The following is a 13,148-nucleotide window of genomic DNA, read 5'->3' as shown; positions in this document are numbered from 1 at the left end:
GAGAGTGCTGTTCCTGGGTCCCGTGCTACTTGCTGCTCATTAACAAACCGCCACACTGTTGCCCGGAGTGTCTGCATCATTTTCCGTTCTCTGCACAATGTGTGAATGACCCGGTTTCTCTACATCCTTGCCCATGTGTGCTGTCACCACTAGTTTTTTATTTTGCCCATTCTGATAGGTATGTAATATCGTATTATGGTTTAAATTTGCATTTTCCTGATGGTAATATCATGGAACATCTTTCATGTGCTAATTTACCATCTCTACACCCTGTTCAGTGAAATGTCTGTTCACGTCTTTTGCCCATTTTCTAATCGGATTTTCTATTCTTTACTATTGAGTGTTGAGAGCTGTTTGTATATTCTAGATGCAAGGCTTTTGTCCAGTATGTGGCCTGCAAATATTTCCTCCCAGTCTGTACCTTCACAGGTATCTTTCACTGAGCTAAAGTTTTTAATCTTGATGAAGTCCAATTGATCGACTTTTCCTTTTATGCATCATGCTTTCGATGTCAAATCTAAGAACTCCTTGCCTTGCCAAGGTCAAAATAAAAATGTAGAGATGAGGCTGGGCTCAGTGTCTCATGCCTGTAACCCTAGCACTTTGGGAGGCTGAGGGAGGAAGGTTGCTTGAGGCCAGGTGTTCAAGACCAGCCTGGGCAATATAGTGAGACACTGTCTCTAAAAAAAAATTAGCCTGGCATTGTGGCATGTGCCTGTGGTCCCAGCTACTCAGGAGGCTGAGGCAGGATGATCGCTTGGGCCCAAGAGGTTGAGGTTGCTGTGAGCTATGATGATACCACTGCACTCTAGCCGGGGCAACAGAGCGAGACCCTAGCTCAAAAAAAAAAAAAATGTAGATCACTACATTTAATGTATTATTTAGGAAGAAAGAATTATACTTCGGGAACTGGGGGTGGAGGGAGGAGTGAGGAAAAAAAAAAGAAAGAAAGAATTGTACTTTGGGGCATACACACATACCTCGTGGTCTTTGGTACGTCCGAAGAACACAGAGAAGGTTAGAGGTTTTATAAAAAGCAGAAACATTACATACTGCTCTTTGAGAAAGTTCACTGGCACTAGTAAGGGTTGGGGAGCTGGAAAGTTCTCACTGGTCAGTGATGGCAGTGGGCGAAAGCAGTCCCAGAGCTGTAGCAAGTTATCTCAGCAGCTGTAGATAAAACTGGCTTCAGTTACAGCAGGCAGTCTCAGCAGCCAGGCTCGCAGAGTGCTACATTCTCTCAGCAATGCTGTGTGCCCCCGACTGCTCCCCCAGCCTTTTGACTCTGTTTTAGTTGGGTGTGATAAAAATGGCCCAATTTGTAAGGTCAACTTTCACAGCCTAGACCCAGGTCCTGAAGATTTTCTCCTATTTTTTTCCCAAAAGTTTGATAGTTTTTTTGTATTTTACCTTTTACATTTAAATCTGTGATCTATTTTGGTTTTTGTTAATTTATTTTATTTTTTTTTAGGCTAGGTTTTTAAAAATTATTTTTATTTTTATTTTTTTAGGCTAGTCAAGTGAAGCAGTGGGAGTGGAGAAGGAACAAAGGAATCTGTAACTGGTCGTGGTCAATGAGTTGTGAACACCCCTGCACTGGGACCAGCCATGTGATCTATTTTGAGTTAATTTTATATAAAGTGTGTAGTTTAGACTGAGGGTAGATTTTTGGCCTATAGATGTCCCCAGAAGTGTTTTTACAGAGGAGGAAACAGCCTCAGAGACTTTAAATAATCACTTGGAATCACACGGCAAAGGATTGGGAGAGCTGGACTCGAACCCAGGTCTGTGAGCCTTTCTCCTGCTCCTATAGCAATGGCAGTGTCTGAGCTGGCTCCCAGGGGTGGGCCAGGCCTGGTTGGGGAGTAGGGAACACCTTCATTACCCCTTGATGTATTGTGGCCTTCAGAGAGGATCATTCAGTCAGTCAGCAAACACTGGCAGAGACTGTTGGGGCCTAGGCTTCTCCCTAAGGTCGCATCGTCATAGTCTGGTGGGGAGGCAGGACAGACACAGGTCATGGAGTTACTGGTGCCATGGAGGAAGCTGCTCTAAAGCCGGGGGCCCAGACATCCATGATGAGCGCGAGCAATGAGGATGGGCCTCTTGGTTTATGAGGAGGGAGAGGTATTCAAGGAGAGGGAGCAGCAAACACAGACACAGAGGTGTCCGAGAGAGCCTTTCACCCAGAAGCCTGGGTGAAATTAGTGGGGGTGAGGGTGGCCAAGCGGGTGGAGGGCGTTGACTGGAGCCCATGATCCCGCTGCAGGGGTTGGAGAACCACAGAGGGCTGTGAGCAGGGAGGGATGTGGGCAGATTGGTGGTTTCAGAAGTTCCCTTTGCTTGCTTGCAGCCGAGGTGGGCTGGGGGCAGTGAGAAGGTGGTGCAGTTCCCCCATAACCAAGCAGGACTTGGCATTGGCTGTGAGGAGGGAGGGCACAGGGCAAGGAGAGGGTCAGCTTCCAGGCTTCTGGTGCGGCCGAGGCGAAGTGGAACCTGCGGGAGCACCCAGGCCTGCAGAAGCCAGCGCTCGGCAACCCCCACCTGGTTCCCCCACTGTCACTGGCCCCTGCGCGGCCACCCTGCAGCTGGCACACCGGGGGACTGTGTTTCGATGGCGACACCGCCACCGCTGTTCTCATACGGGAGAGGTGGTTCTTTCTTGTTGTTCAGCACAAACACTTGGTCGAACCAGTGGTGCCGGAGGCGGTACCCCATGCCGGCAGCCTGGAGTGGGCTGAACAAACTTGGGAAGAATCTCCTGGCTCTGCTTTCTGAGCCATCATGTGGCTGCGACACCTCACCTGGCCCTCCCGGGAGGGCTGGGCCCTCCAAGTGCCAGAGTCAGCTGGCGCAGGCTCAGAGCCCATCACCTGCCCTCTGAATCCTGGACCCTCGTGGCGTCAGGGTCCTGTCACGGGGCCCCGGGCTGTGTCCTGGGTCTGCTGTGTGTCCCAGGCAAGTTATGTCCTTTCTGGTCCTGCAAAATCAGTGGCGGCCGGAGGTGGTAGGGTAGGGCAGCTGGATCAGATGGTGCCTGAACTTCTCCATGTCTCTTTCTAGGATCCTTTCTTCCTCTCCTCCTCTCCCCCTGTGCCTTTCCTCCCTACTCCCCACCATTCATTCACTTACTCATTCGTTCATTCAACAAATGTTCACAGAATGTCTCCTCTGGGCCCGGCCCTGGGCTGGGCGATACCTGGGACTTGGAGATGATTCAAACCCAGTGTCTGCCCTTGGGGAGCTCCTGTTCTGGTGGAGAAGGTAGACTATGTAAACAAACAACTGTGATTCAATCTTTGGCCTTAGGAGCCCTGGGGAGGAAGCTGCTACTGCCTGGGGGAGAGCCAGGGAAGGCCTCAGCTTCGCATGGGCCTGGAAGCAGGAGGCAGACAGGGTGGGGGTGGGCGTTAAGTGGACAGGGCGTCTGCGAGGACACAGAGGCGTCGTCGGAGCCTGGGTGTGTGTGAGAAAATGCAAGCAGGTCAGGGCGGCTGGCTCTCAGTGCTGGGGTGGGAGGTTCTGGGACCAGTTGTCAAGGGCCTTGAATGCCATAGAAAGGACTTTTATTCCCGGGATGCCACAGGCTCCTGGGGTGGCGGGTGGGGAGGAGGATCCTGAGAAGTACGTGGTAGGATGAGAGCTGACTTGGAAGCACGCTGGTGAGGGGCTTGCAGCACAGCACGTGGGCGGGGCAGGCCACAGAGGGGAGGGAGGAGCAGCGAGGGCCTGGGGCTGGCAGGTGGGGAGGAAACACTGGGGGGAGGTGGGCCTGGGGGATGGCCCAGACCAGGTGTCCACTGGGGCTCAGAGAGGCTGGGCTGGAGACTGGGATGTGGGCATTCGGGTCGTGGTGGGGGGTGGCCTAGGGGAAGGGCTCTGAGACCCACCCTCCTCCGTGGCTGGGCATCTGCAGCAGGATCTTTCAGAAGGGGCGTTTGGAGGGGGAGTCACAGAAACGCCTCACTGTGACTTTACCGGCCTCCCACAGGCCACCACACCTGAAGAGGCTCCCCTTCCTGCCCCCCGTGCACGCGGTCCCTTGGCTTCTGTCTCTGAACGCCCCCACAGTCGCTGGTCTCCTGGTTTGCTCTGCGCTGTGTGGGCCCTGCTGAAAACACCTGGGGGCAGGGGCCAAAGGTTTTTAGGAAGTATTTTATGGGAGCCAAAGTGAACGTGGGGTCAGTCGACTCCCCCCATCAGCTGCGTTTTGCTGGCGAGCAAGGCAAAGCCAGCCTGAGACTGCCTGCAGCCAGAGTCCTGCAGAGGGGAGTGGCCATGGGCGCAGGGTCGGGGTTCTGCCCCCACACAAGGCTGGGGGCCAGGACGCCTGCAGTTATGGTTCAGTCCAGGTCTGGCCCAAGCCCGGGAAATTCATTCATTCATTCATTCATTCAAGGGATGACTGGTGTGTAGTGCCCCAGCCATGGAGACAGCTCATGGCAAAGTCCCTGTCCTCACGGGGCTCCCCACCATAGGGAAGAGGCAAGAACCCAGTAAACACCCCAGGAATGACAAGGAATGAAGGAAAAAACGATGTGGGGAGAGGGGTCAGATGGACAGCAGGGGAGGGGGAGGAGGCAGCCAGGGGAATGCCTGGGGCAGCGGGAAGGCCTGTGTGGCTACAGCAGGGGTGGGGTGAGGGGAGCAAGATGGCATGCCTGGGGGGGGTCTGGATCATGGAGGGTCTTACAGACCACTGAGAAGCTGAGCGATTGGAGAGTTCTGGGCATTGGCTCAGGAAATGGCCTGGCCTGAAGCTCTGACCCCGGAATTGGGGGACAGTGACCCATGCCTACAGTGGGCAAGCTTAAGCAGGCAGGCCTTGCTGGTGGCACCGGGGCTCTCACTCACGAGCTGCAGGTGACGACACAGAGGCCAGAATGGCTGGGACGGTGAGTGGGGAGACTGGCACCCCAGATAGGCTCTATGGCCAGCTGCTCACATGGTCAGGGCCACACCGCAACGGAGCCCCTGGCCTGGGGATGTGGGGGGACAGGGAGAAGGGGTCACGATGGAGGGTGGGGTGGGAAAAGAGTCGGGGGTGTTGGAGCCAGAAGAGTTCCCAGAGGCCAACCCCTCCTCATGGCTCAGACTGGAGGCGCCGGCCAGGCAGTACCGTAGGGACGGGCTCCGCCCCAGCTGGGTCTGGCCCCAGCTGGGTCTGGCCCGCGCCAGGTGCCCGCGTCTGTGGGGAGAGGCACCGAGCATCCCTCTCTCGCAGATGACGTGGGCTGCGTGGTGCCATCCGAGTGCCTGCGGGCCTGCGGGGCTGAGGTCGGCTGCTCCAACATTGCCTACCCCAAGCTGGTCATGGAGCTGATGCCCATAGGTGAGTCTGGGTGGGTGGGGGTCCCGGCGGGCATGGGGCGGGCGTGGAACCTGGGACCCAGTGAGGGTGGCGTGGAACCTGGGACCCTGGGGGGCAGTGGGAGCCACTCTGGATTCAATGTGACATCCGGTGAGATGTTCTGCTCCTAGGGGAAGAGAGGAGAAGCACCCATGGTAGAAAACAGTTGTATACCTACCGCGTGCCAGGACCGTCCCAAGGGCTTCCCATGCGATGCACTGGCTTCCTCTTAGTCAGGAACCCTACATGCTGTTAGTGTCATCCCCATCTTACAGGAGGGAAACTGAGACCCAGAGAGGGTAAGTGGCCTGGCCAAGGTCATATGGCAAGTAAGCTGCAAGCTGGGATTCGAACCCAATTAATCTGCGGGCAGACCTTGTCCTCTTATCCATGCTACACCATCTCTCCAGAAAGGTCACCTACTTTCTCTTCTTACGTGTCTGCTGCGTGCCAGGCCCTTGTACAAAACAGCTTCTCCTTAAATGCTCTGAGGTAGGGTATTGGCTCCATTTTCCAAATGGGGAAATCGAGGCACAGAGAGGGGAGGGTGACTTGTATGAGGTTAGGGAGTGACTGAGACACAAACCCAAGTCCGCTGCTTACTCTGCCAGGACCAGGAGCTCAGGGTCCCCATCCCCCACCCCTGCAGGCATGAGCCCCATCCTCTGTGTCCTCCAGAGACACTGCGGGCCCACAGGTTGAACTATGGGGCAGGTTTTGGCTTTTTCCATGTTTCTCATGGCAGCAGCAGCCCTGATACAGGGTGGTGAGTTCCCCAACACAGGAGGCATGTAAGTAAAAACAACATAGCAAAGGGTGGGGAGGTCCCACTCTAAGCAAAAAGAGGAAACAGCTTTCTGAGCCCTTTGCAGCCAGAGCCTTTCATCTCAGAATGCTCAGGGGCTTGAGTTTTCCCTGGCCCCTCTCCCTCTGGCCCCCTCCCTAGAAGCTTCCTGGTCCCTCAGGTGAGCCCCACCCCACTCTTCCCTCCCCTCCCTCCCTCCCTCCTGCGGAGCCCAGGCCCAACGGAAGTGAGTGCACAGACCTGGGATCAAATCTTGGCTCTGCCACTTGCTGGCCGAGATATTTGGGGCATGTCACTTACTTGCTTGAAGCCTCCGTCCGTGTCCTCGTTTGTAAATTGGACACGATAGCATCTACTCCCCCACCCTCAGCGTTGTTGCTGCGATTGAACATAGGAAAACTACCTGGCAAGGATGGACCACTGTGGGTTCCCACCCAGACTCTGGTTTTGCCGTCCCCTTCTGCTCTCAGCGAGGGGACGCCCTAACCACCCCACCTCCACCCCCCACCCCTGTGGACAAAAATGGCACCCCTAAGCCTGAGCCCTCAGGGGAGGGGCCCATGTCAGGCTTATCCCAGGACAAGGGGTAGAGGACAGATGGGCAGGGAGTTCGCAGAGGTGAAGGAGGTGCTTAAACATTTGCTGAAAACTTGCAAGAGTCCTTGGAGACAGACTCAGACCAATGCCCAGAGAGTGGAGGTGACCAGCCTGAAGCCACACAGCTGGGAGTTGGCAGTCAAGCATCCTTCCACCTCTTTAGGGGTCTCCCTCTTGAGCCCACGACCCCCAGACGGCTTTGCACAGCAATGCCTTTCCCCCGGACAGGGCCCTCACTCGCTCTCAGGCAATAGCAAGAGCGGATTTTTCTCCCCTTCTGGGGAACGATAGCACCAACGAGAAAGATCCACTGTGCCTGCTGGGAGCTGTCACGCACAGGAAATGGTGGGAAGTTCCAGACTGGGCCACTGCAGGCTGGGGTGAGACATGAGCCCTGCCCAGGGTGTGACCTCCAAGCAAAGGGTCCCGCCCCAAGCCTTCCTCACCACCGCCACCCCACCCGGAGGTTCTGCCTCTGGCTCGCTGTGAGTCCCTGGGCAACTCTCTTCCCTTCTCTGAGCTTCCATTTCCTCATCTGTCAAACGGGTAAATAATCCTCCCCGTGAATGAAGTCATGGGTGTGAAAGTGCCTTGTCAACGGCCGGGCTCCGCGCCGATCGAGCACCGACAACGCCGGTGACTACAGTTGGGATCAGCATTGCCAGCAAGCTGCAGGCTCGAGCAGCAAGTCCACACGTCCCCCTGGGTTGTCCTTGGCCTCCCCAGCCTATTACTTATTTAGTTATTTATTTTTATTTTTTATTTTTTAGATATGAGGTCTCTGTCACCCAGGCTGGAGTGCAGTGGTGCAACCACAGCTCACTGCAGCCTCGAACCCCTGGGCTCGAGTGATCCTCCTGCCTCAGCCTCCAGAGTAACTGGGCCTACAGATGCTATGCCCAGCTAATTTTATTTTTGGTAGAGACGTGGTCTTGCTATGTTGCCCAGGCTGGTCTCGAACTCCTGGCCTCCATTGATCCTCCTGCCTCTGCCTCCCAAAGTGCTGGCTTGAACCCCCACACCCGGCCCCCAGCCTACTTTTGGGTCTTGCTCAGCTCAGGCATCCTCAGCCTCTCTCCCTCCCGGCTCTCTTCCGCCAGGGACTTGTGAATGGCCGTGGGGCCTCAGGCAGTAGGGCCCAGGCAGGAGGGGCCCCGGGGCCAGGGTGAGGGCCAGGCAGGGTCACAGCGAGCCCCCTCCCCGACCCCAGGTCTTCGAGGGCTGATGATCGCAGTGATGATGGCCGCGCTCATGTCGTCGCTGACCTCCATCTTTAACAGCAGCAGCACGCTCTTCACCATGGACATCTGGAGGCGGCTGCGGCCCCATGCTGGGGAGCGGGAGCTGCTGCTTGTGGGACGGTACGGTTGAGGGGGTGTTGAGGCACTGGGGAGCACCCCAGCCACATGACCACCCATGAGGTCCCACCACAGGTGGGCTGAGGGAGAATGGCAGATGCCAAGAAGGAGAGGAGAGAAGAGGCCAAAGTACCTGTCCGCCCTTCATGGTCACAGCCCTCATCTGGTGCATCTCTCAACCCGAGCCGGAACCCTCTGTGGAAACAGCCCCCCCTGCCCCAGCCGCACCAGGGACCTCTCTGTCTCCCCCAGACCTGAGCCCCCAGCCCTCCTGATGACTCCCAGTCACCCCAAAGAGGGCTCCGAGCCAGCACTGGGGACTGGCCAACCTTGGGCTGCAGCAGTCCCCTGGCCTGGGGGGCCCTGGTCCCACTGAGCTCCTGCCCTCCTAGCCCTGCTTGTCCCCTCCTTACCTCAATGACTCCCCCTGATCTTTCCTGACTCTACCCAGCATCCCCTCCTCCATGAAGTCCTCCCTGATACCCTGAACCAGGAAATGAGCCCCCTCCCCCTGTGCCCCCAGGGGACTATTGCCAGATTCCTCCCTCAGCACATGTGGCCATTATATCCAGCTGGTCTCCCCGACACCACTCCCCGCCCAGGGGCTGTGTCTGGCCCATCCCTCTATCCCGTGCCCAGCCAGGCACCCAGGAGTCCCATAGGGGTGAACTCCATGGATGATGAAGGCTGGTATCTCCGAGTGTGTGCCCACGTCTGTCTACTTGGGCCCTCTCCCACCCCTTGTCCCACCCATCCTGTCCCCCGCTCTCGTCTCCCTCTGGGCCATGTGGGCCCCACTCTGCTGGCTGAGGGACCCAGCCTTCTGGTGCTTAGCTTGGCCGACAGAGCACCCTCTGCCCAGGGTCCTGTCCCCGGGGTAGGGTCTCCCCCAGAGCTCCAGGCAGTTGCCCCAGCGATGCAAAACAGCCAAGCTTCTGTCAGAAGGGCCCTGTTGGGACATGCCTGATGGCGTGTGCGTGTGAGCTCATTGGCAGGCCCGCAGGCTCCGCCAAAACAAGGAGCCTCTCGCCTCTCACCATGCAGGAAGCTTCCACACTGGTGCGTCCTGGGCACTTGGCTGCTTGGCCACCTCTTTGCTCTGGTTTCCCTGCCTCTCCTGAGTGGTTGTGTGGCCTGGGAGAGGCCCTGACCTCAGCCTCTCCCCTGTGGACAAACCCCACTCTAAGCCCCTCCCCGTGCCAGCATCCTGGCAACTGGGACCTGGTCCCCTCCTGTACCCAGCGTGTGCTCTGGCCCTCTGGCCTGGGACACTGGTAGCCTCTGTACCTGCCTAGTGGCCCTCATGTCCCCTGCCTACTACTTCCCAGACTCTTCAGAAGCAGGCTTCTTCCCTGCTCCCACCAGGCCTCTGCTCCGTGCAGATCATCTGCCCAGTCGCCGGGCTCTCGACCTCCTTCCCGCCTTTTCTGCCAAGTCAATGCCCTCTCCCACCCCACCTGCCCTGCCAGCCTGGTGTTCAGCCTCCCCGTGGGGCAGGGCACAAGGCTGTGTGATGCTGGGCAGGTGACTCACCCTCTCTGGGCCCGAGTTCTGTCAGCAGCCAATTCAAAGGAGCAGAAAGTGCCCCGTGCTGGGTGTCAGGCTGGTCAGCTCTGCCCCCCTCCCTCGTGAAGTGCTGGGAAACCCGCGATGTCTCCAGCCACTCAGACCCATCTCGGCCTCCTCCTGCCTAAAACACCGTCGTTCGAGCCATATTTCCACGGCCCCGTGGGATCGGGGGTCTCTGGTGGGGGGATGGCAGGATCTGAGGCTTGATCACGGAGACAGGGGACTCACGAAGAAGGGGCAATGGAGCAGGGGTCAGAGGCCACAGGAGGAGGCCAGTGACCCTGACGGGGTCAGGCTGAGGGGGCTGTGGGAGCTGTCACAGGCAGGGGCAGCCATGACTGGGGCTGTGTCTTTGCTTGCTCCAAGCCCCCACACCCCATCCTCTGTCTCTTCCCTCCCGTCTGCCTTCTCTGCTGTTCAGTCCACAGGTGGGGCCCAAGGCCCCGTGCCCTGCAGAGCTGGCCACGTGCAGGATGCAGAGCGATCTCAGACCCCTCCCTGAGGGGCTCCCCTGTGACCGCAGCCCTGGGACATGCGGGTGGGGGCCGTCCGTCCTGACGGTGGTGTGGGAGTGGTGGGCTCGTCAGCTTCTCGAGGATGAGGGGGGCTTGCCGGGAGGGGTTGAGAGGGGCATCTCAGGCAGAGGTGCAGCCTCTGGGTTTGGGGCCTCTGGCGGCCCGGAGGCGGCTGCATCGGAATAGCGTAAGGTGGGGCCTGGTCCAGGCCTGGCTCGAGAGGCCGCGGCCCTGGCACACAGCTGCGGAGTCTGGCGTTGGGCGGCGGGAGCCATGTGCAGAGGGCGGGGTGGCAGGTGTTAATGGAAGCCCGCCTGTGTCTTTGATGAGGGCAGCGCCCGCCAGGCTAAGGGTTAATTAGCCTTAATCAAGGTGGCACCTCCTTCCTCCACCCTCTCCCTCAGGCCTGGAAGGGAGGAAAGGCAGGCAGGCAGGGGGAGGACCCACCCAGCTGCACACACAGCCTCCGTCACCCATGCTGGCCCGGCCAGGGTTCCAGCGCATCTCACCCACCTCCCACCTTGGGGGTGAGGGACGTTCAGCCAGGGCTAGCAGATGGATACCTCACCCCAGCCCTGTCCCCTTAGCGAGTCCCACACCCCTTCAAGGCTCTGGGGACCCCTCCTCCTGGAAGCCCTCCTAGACGGATGTGTTCTCAGCTCCCTCAGCCCTGCCCTGAGTGCAGGTGACAGGCTCATCTGTTTTCTTTGCTGGACTCTGAGTGCTGGGCAGGCCCCAGGGCCTTTCCATCACTGAGTCGGGGCTCCTAGCACAGTGCCCTGAACCCAGGTGGGCACCTCATGAGTGGTTTGTTGAGGTGAACAAATGAAGCATGTCCCTGCTGTGGAAGCGCTCTTGGCCCAGGGCAGGGGCAGACGGGAGCGGACAGGAGGACTGGGCGCAGGGAGGGCGGGGGAGGGGCTCCCGCTGGCGCAGAAAGGCTCAGGCTTCATGGCTGAGGAGTCGAGGCTCCAACACTTGCACCCTTGGGAGGGAGGCTGCCCTGTAACGGGTGTGAGTCAACGGCAAAGGGCTGCGGGGCGGGGGGCGGGGGCCGCCGCAGAGGATGGGCAGTGGGAAATAAAGAACTGCCAGGAGGTCCGTCGGCCCAGAAGCGAGGACAGTGGGTCATTCCTGCCATCTCCAAATGTGTAGTGTGCTGGGAGACCAGCAGGGAACTAGAGGCTCCTGCCCTCCTGGTGCTTCCAGTCAGGAGGCGGGACAGGCAGTAAACAGGTCAACACCCAAATAAATGAGCGTGCAGCAGCTGGGACAAGCGCCTTTGAGGAGAGACAAGTGAAACCTGGGTGGCCGTGGAGGACTTCAAGGGTTGATTCATTGGGGCCCCAGGGATGGCAGGGAGCAGACAGCACTGAGGGTTGGGGGCTGTCCTGCAGGCGGCGGGGAGCTGCGGAAGGGTTTGGAGCAGGACAGCACCAGCCCGGTCACTGGTGGCATGGACCAGAGGCCAGGGAGGAGGCTGGGGCTGCAGCGGACAGATTGGAGAGCAAGTGCCAGTGACAGGGCAGGTGGCGGAGGGTGAGGCACGGTCTGGGGGATGACGGCCGCCCGCCGCCTGCTGCAGGCTGGTCATCGTGGTGCTCATCGGCGCGAGCGTGGCCTGGATCCCCGTGCTGCAGGGCTCCAACAGCGGGCAGCTCTTCACCTACATGCAGTCGGTGACCAGCTCCCTGGCGCCCCCGATTACTGCGGTCTTCCTCCTGGGCGTCTTCTGGCCACGCGCCAATGAGCAGGTGGGCGGGCAGGGAGGGACGCGGGGTGGGCTGGGGGGGCCTCCCAGCCTCGCCCTGCAGATGTGCTGCAGCTTGCTCACATCTCCCCTGCGGCCCATGCGTGTGTCTAGAGGGGCTCGGTGTCGCTCCCACAGCCCCACACGCCCTGCCTCCCTCCTCCCAGGGGGCCTTCTGGGGCCTGATTGTGGGGCTGGTGGTGGGGGCCACGAGGTTGGTCCTGGAATTCCTGCACCCGGCCCCACCCTGCGGCGAGCCAGACACGCAGCCGGCCATCCTGGAGAGCATCCACTACCTGCACTTCGCCGCTGTCCTCTTTGTGCTCAGCGGCGCGATTGTGGTGGCCGGGAGCCTGCTGACCCCAGCCCCGCAGGGTGTTCAGGTGAGCCTGCCCTGACCCTGACCCCTCACAATTTCTGACTGTCTCCCACTCTGATCCCTGACCCTCTCTGACTCAAGAAGTATCTAGCCCTCCACCCCCTGACCCTGGCTGGCCCTGATCCCATCCCCTTTTGAGCTCCGCTGCCATCTTTCTGTCACTGACCCCTGCTCCTTTCTGGGACAGAGGCCACACCCCCTCCTGCCTCCCTACTCCTTCCTTGCAGATCGAGAACCTTACCTGGTGGACCCTGGCTCAGGACCTGCCCTTGGGAGCCAAAGCAGGTAAGTGGGGGACCCTGGGCCTTCCTGTTAAATCCCCACCCTGAGGCTGGGGCAAGGGTGCCGGTGTGGCCTGTGTCGCTCATCTGTCCCTCTCTCCCTCTCCAACTCCCTCCAGGTGATGGCCAAACGCCCCAGAAATACACATTCTGGGCCCGTGTCTGTGGCTGCAACGCCATCCTGCTCATGTGCGTCAACATCTTCTTCTACGCCTACTTTGCCTGACACTGCCACCGCGGGCAGGAAGCAGGAGGCTGAGTCCTCCAGTCTACCCCTTTTTCCTAACGGGGACACCAAGGCCCAGAGAGGGGCAGACTCTCCTCACAGCTACGTGTGGTCAGTGCCCAGGGACTGGCCTAGCCAGCAAAGCAGGAGCCCAGAAAAACCAGGGGGAAATGGGGGAAAAATTGTGATATTTCAAAAATAGCACCAAAGTTGTCATAATTGGAAAGAAAATGAGATTTCTGATGGACATCCTTATATTGGTTTTATTGTTTTTGTTTTGACTACATGGGCCCAGGTCAGGAGCGGCATGATTTGCCA

At 58.8% G+C, this 13,148-nt stretch overlaps 1 protein-coding gene across 3 annotated transcripts in view; it reads left to right on the top strand.

The window, feature by feature from the left end:
- The window catches only part of SLC5A10 (solute carrier family 5 (sodium/sugar cotransporter), member 10), a 66,636-nt gene extending 53,553 nt beyond the window's left edge, over positions 1–13,083 (top strand). For 2 of the 3 annotated variants that reach the window (XM_012660667.1, XM_012660666.1), the window contains 6 exons: positions 5,225–5,332; positions 7,963–8,113; positions 11,780–11,948; positions 12,112–12,327; positions 12,551–12,608; positions 12,724–13,083. In XM_012660667.1, coding sequence (XP_012516121.1) covers positions 5,225–5,332; positions 7,963–8,113; positions 11,780–11,948; positions 12,112–12,327; positions 12,551–12,608; positions 12,724–12,830 — 809 coding nt within the window. In that variant the 3' untranslated portion in view covers positions 12,831–13,083. The remainder of the gene's footprint in view (positions 1–5,224; positions 5,333–7,962; positions 8,114–11,779; positions 11,949–12,111; positions 12,328–12,550; positions 12,609–12,723) is intronic. The other variant, XM_012660668.1, reaches the window with a different exon arrangement.
- The last annotated feature ends 65 nt before the right edge of the window (positions 13,084–13,148 follow it).

Source organism: Propithecus coquereli, unplaced genomic scaffold (genome assembly GCF_000956105.1).
Source record: "Propithecus coquereli isolate 6110/MARCELLA unplaced genomic scaffold, Pcoq_1.0 Scaffold672, whole genome shotgun sequence".
In the NCBI taxonomy this organism is placed as follows: Eukaryota; Metazoa; Chordata; class Mammalia; order Primates; family Indriidae; genus Propithecus; species Propithecus coquereli.
This window is presented reverse-complemented; position numbering and strand designations above follow the sequence as displayed.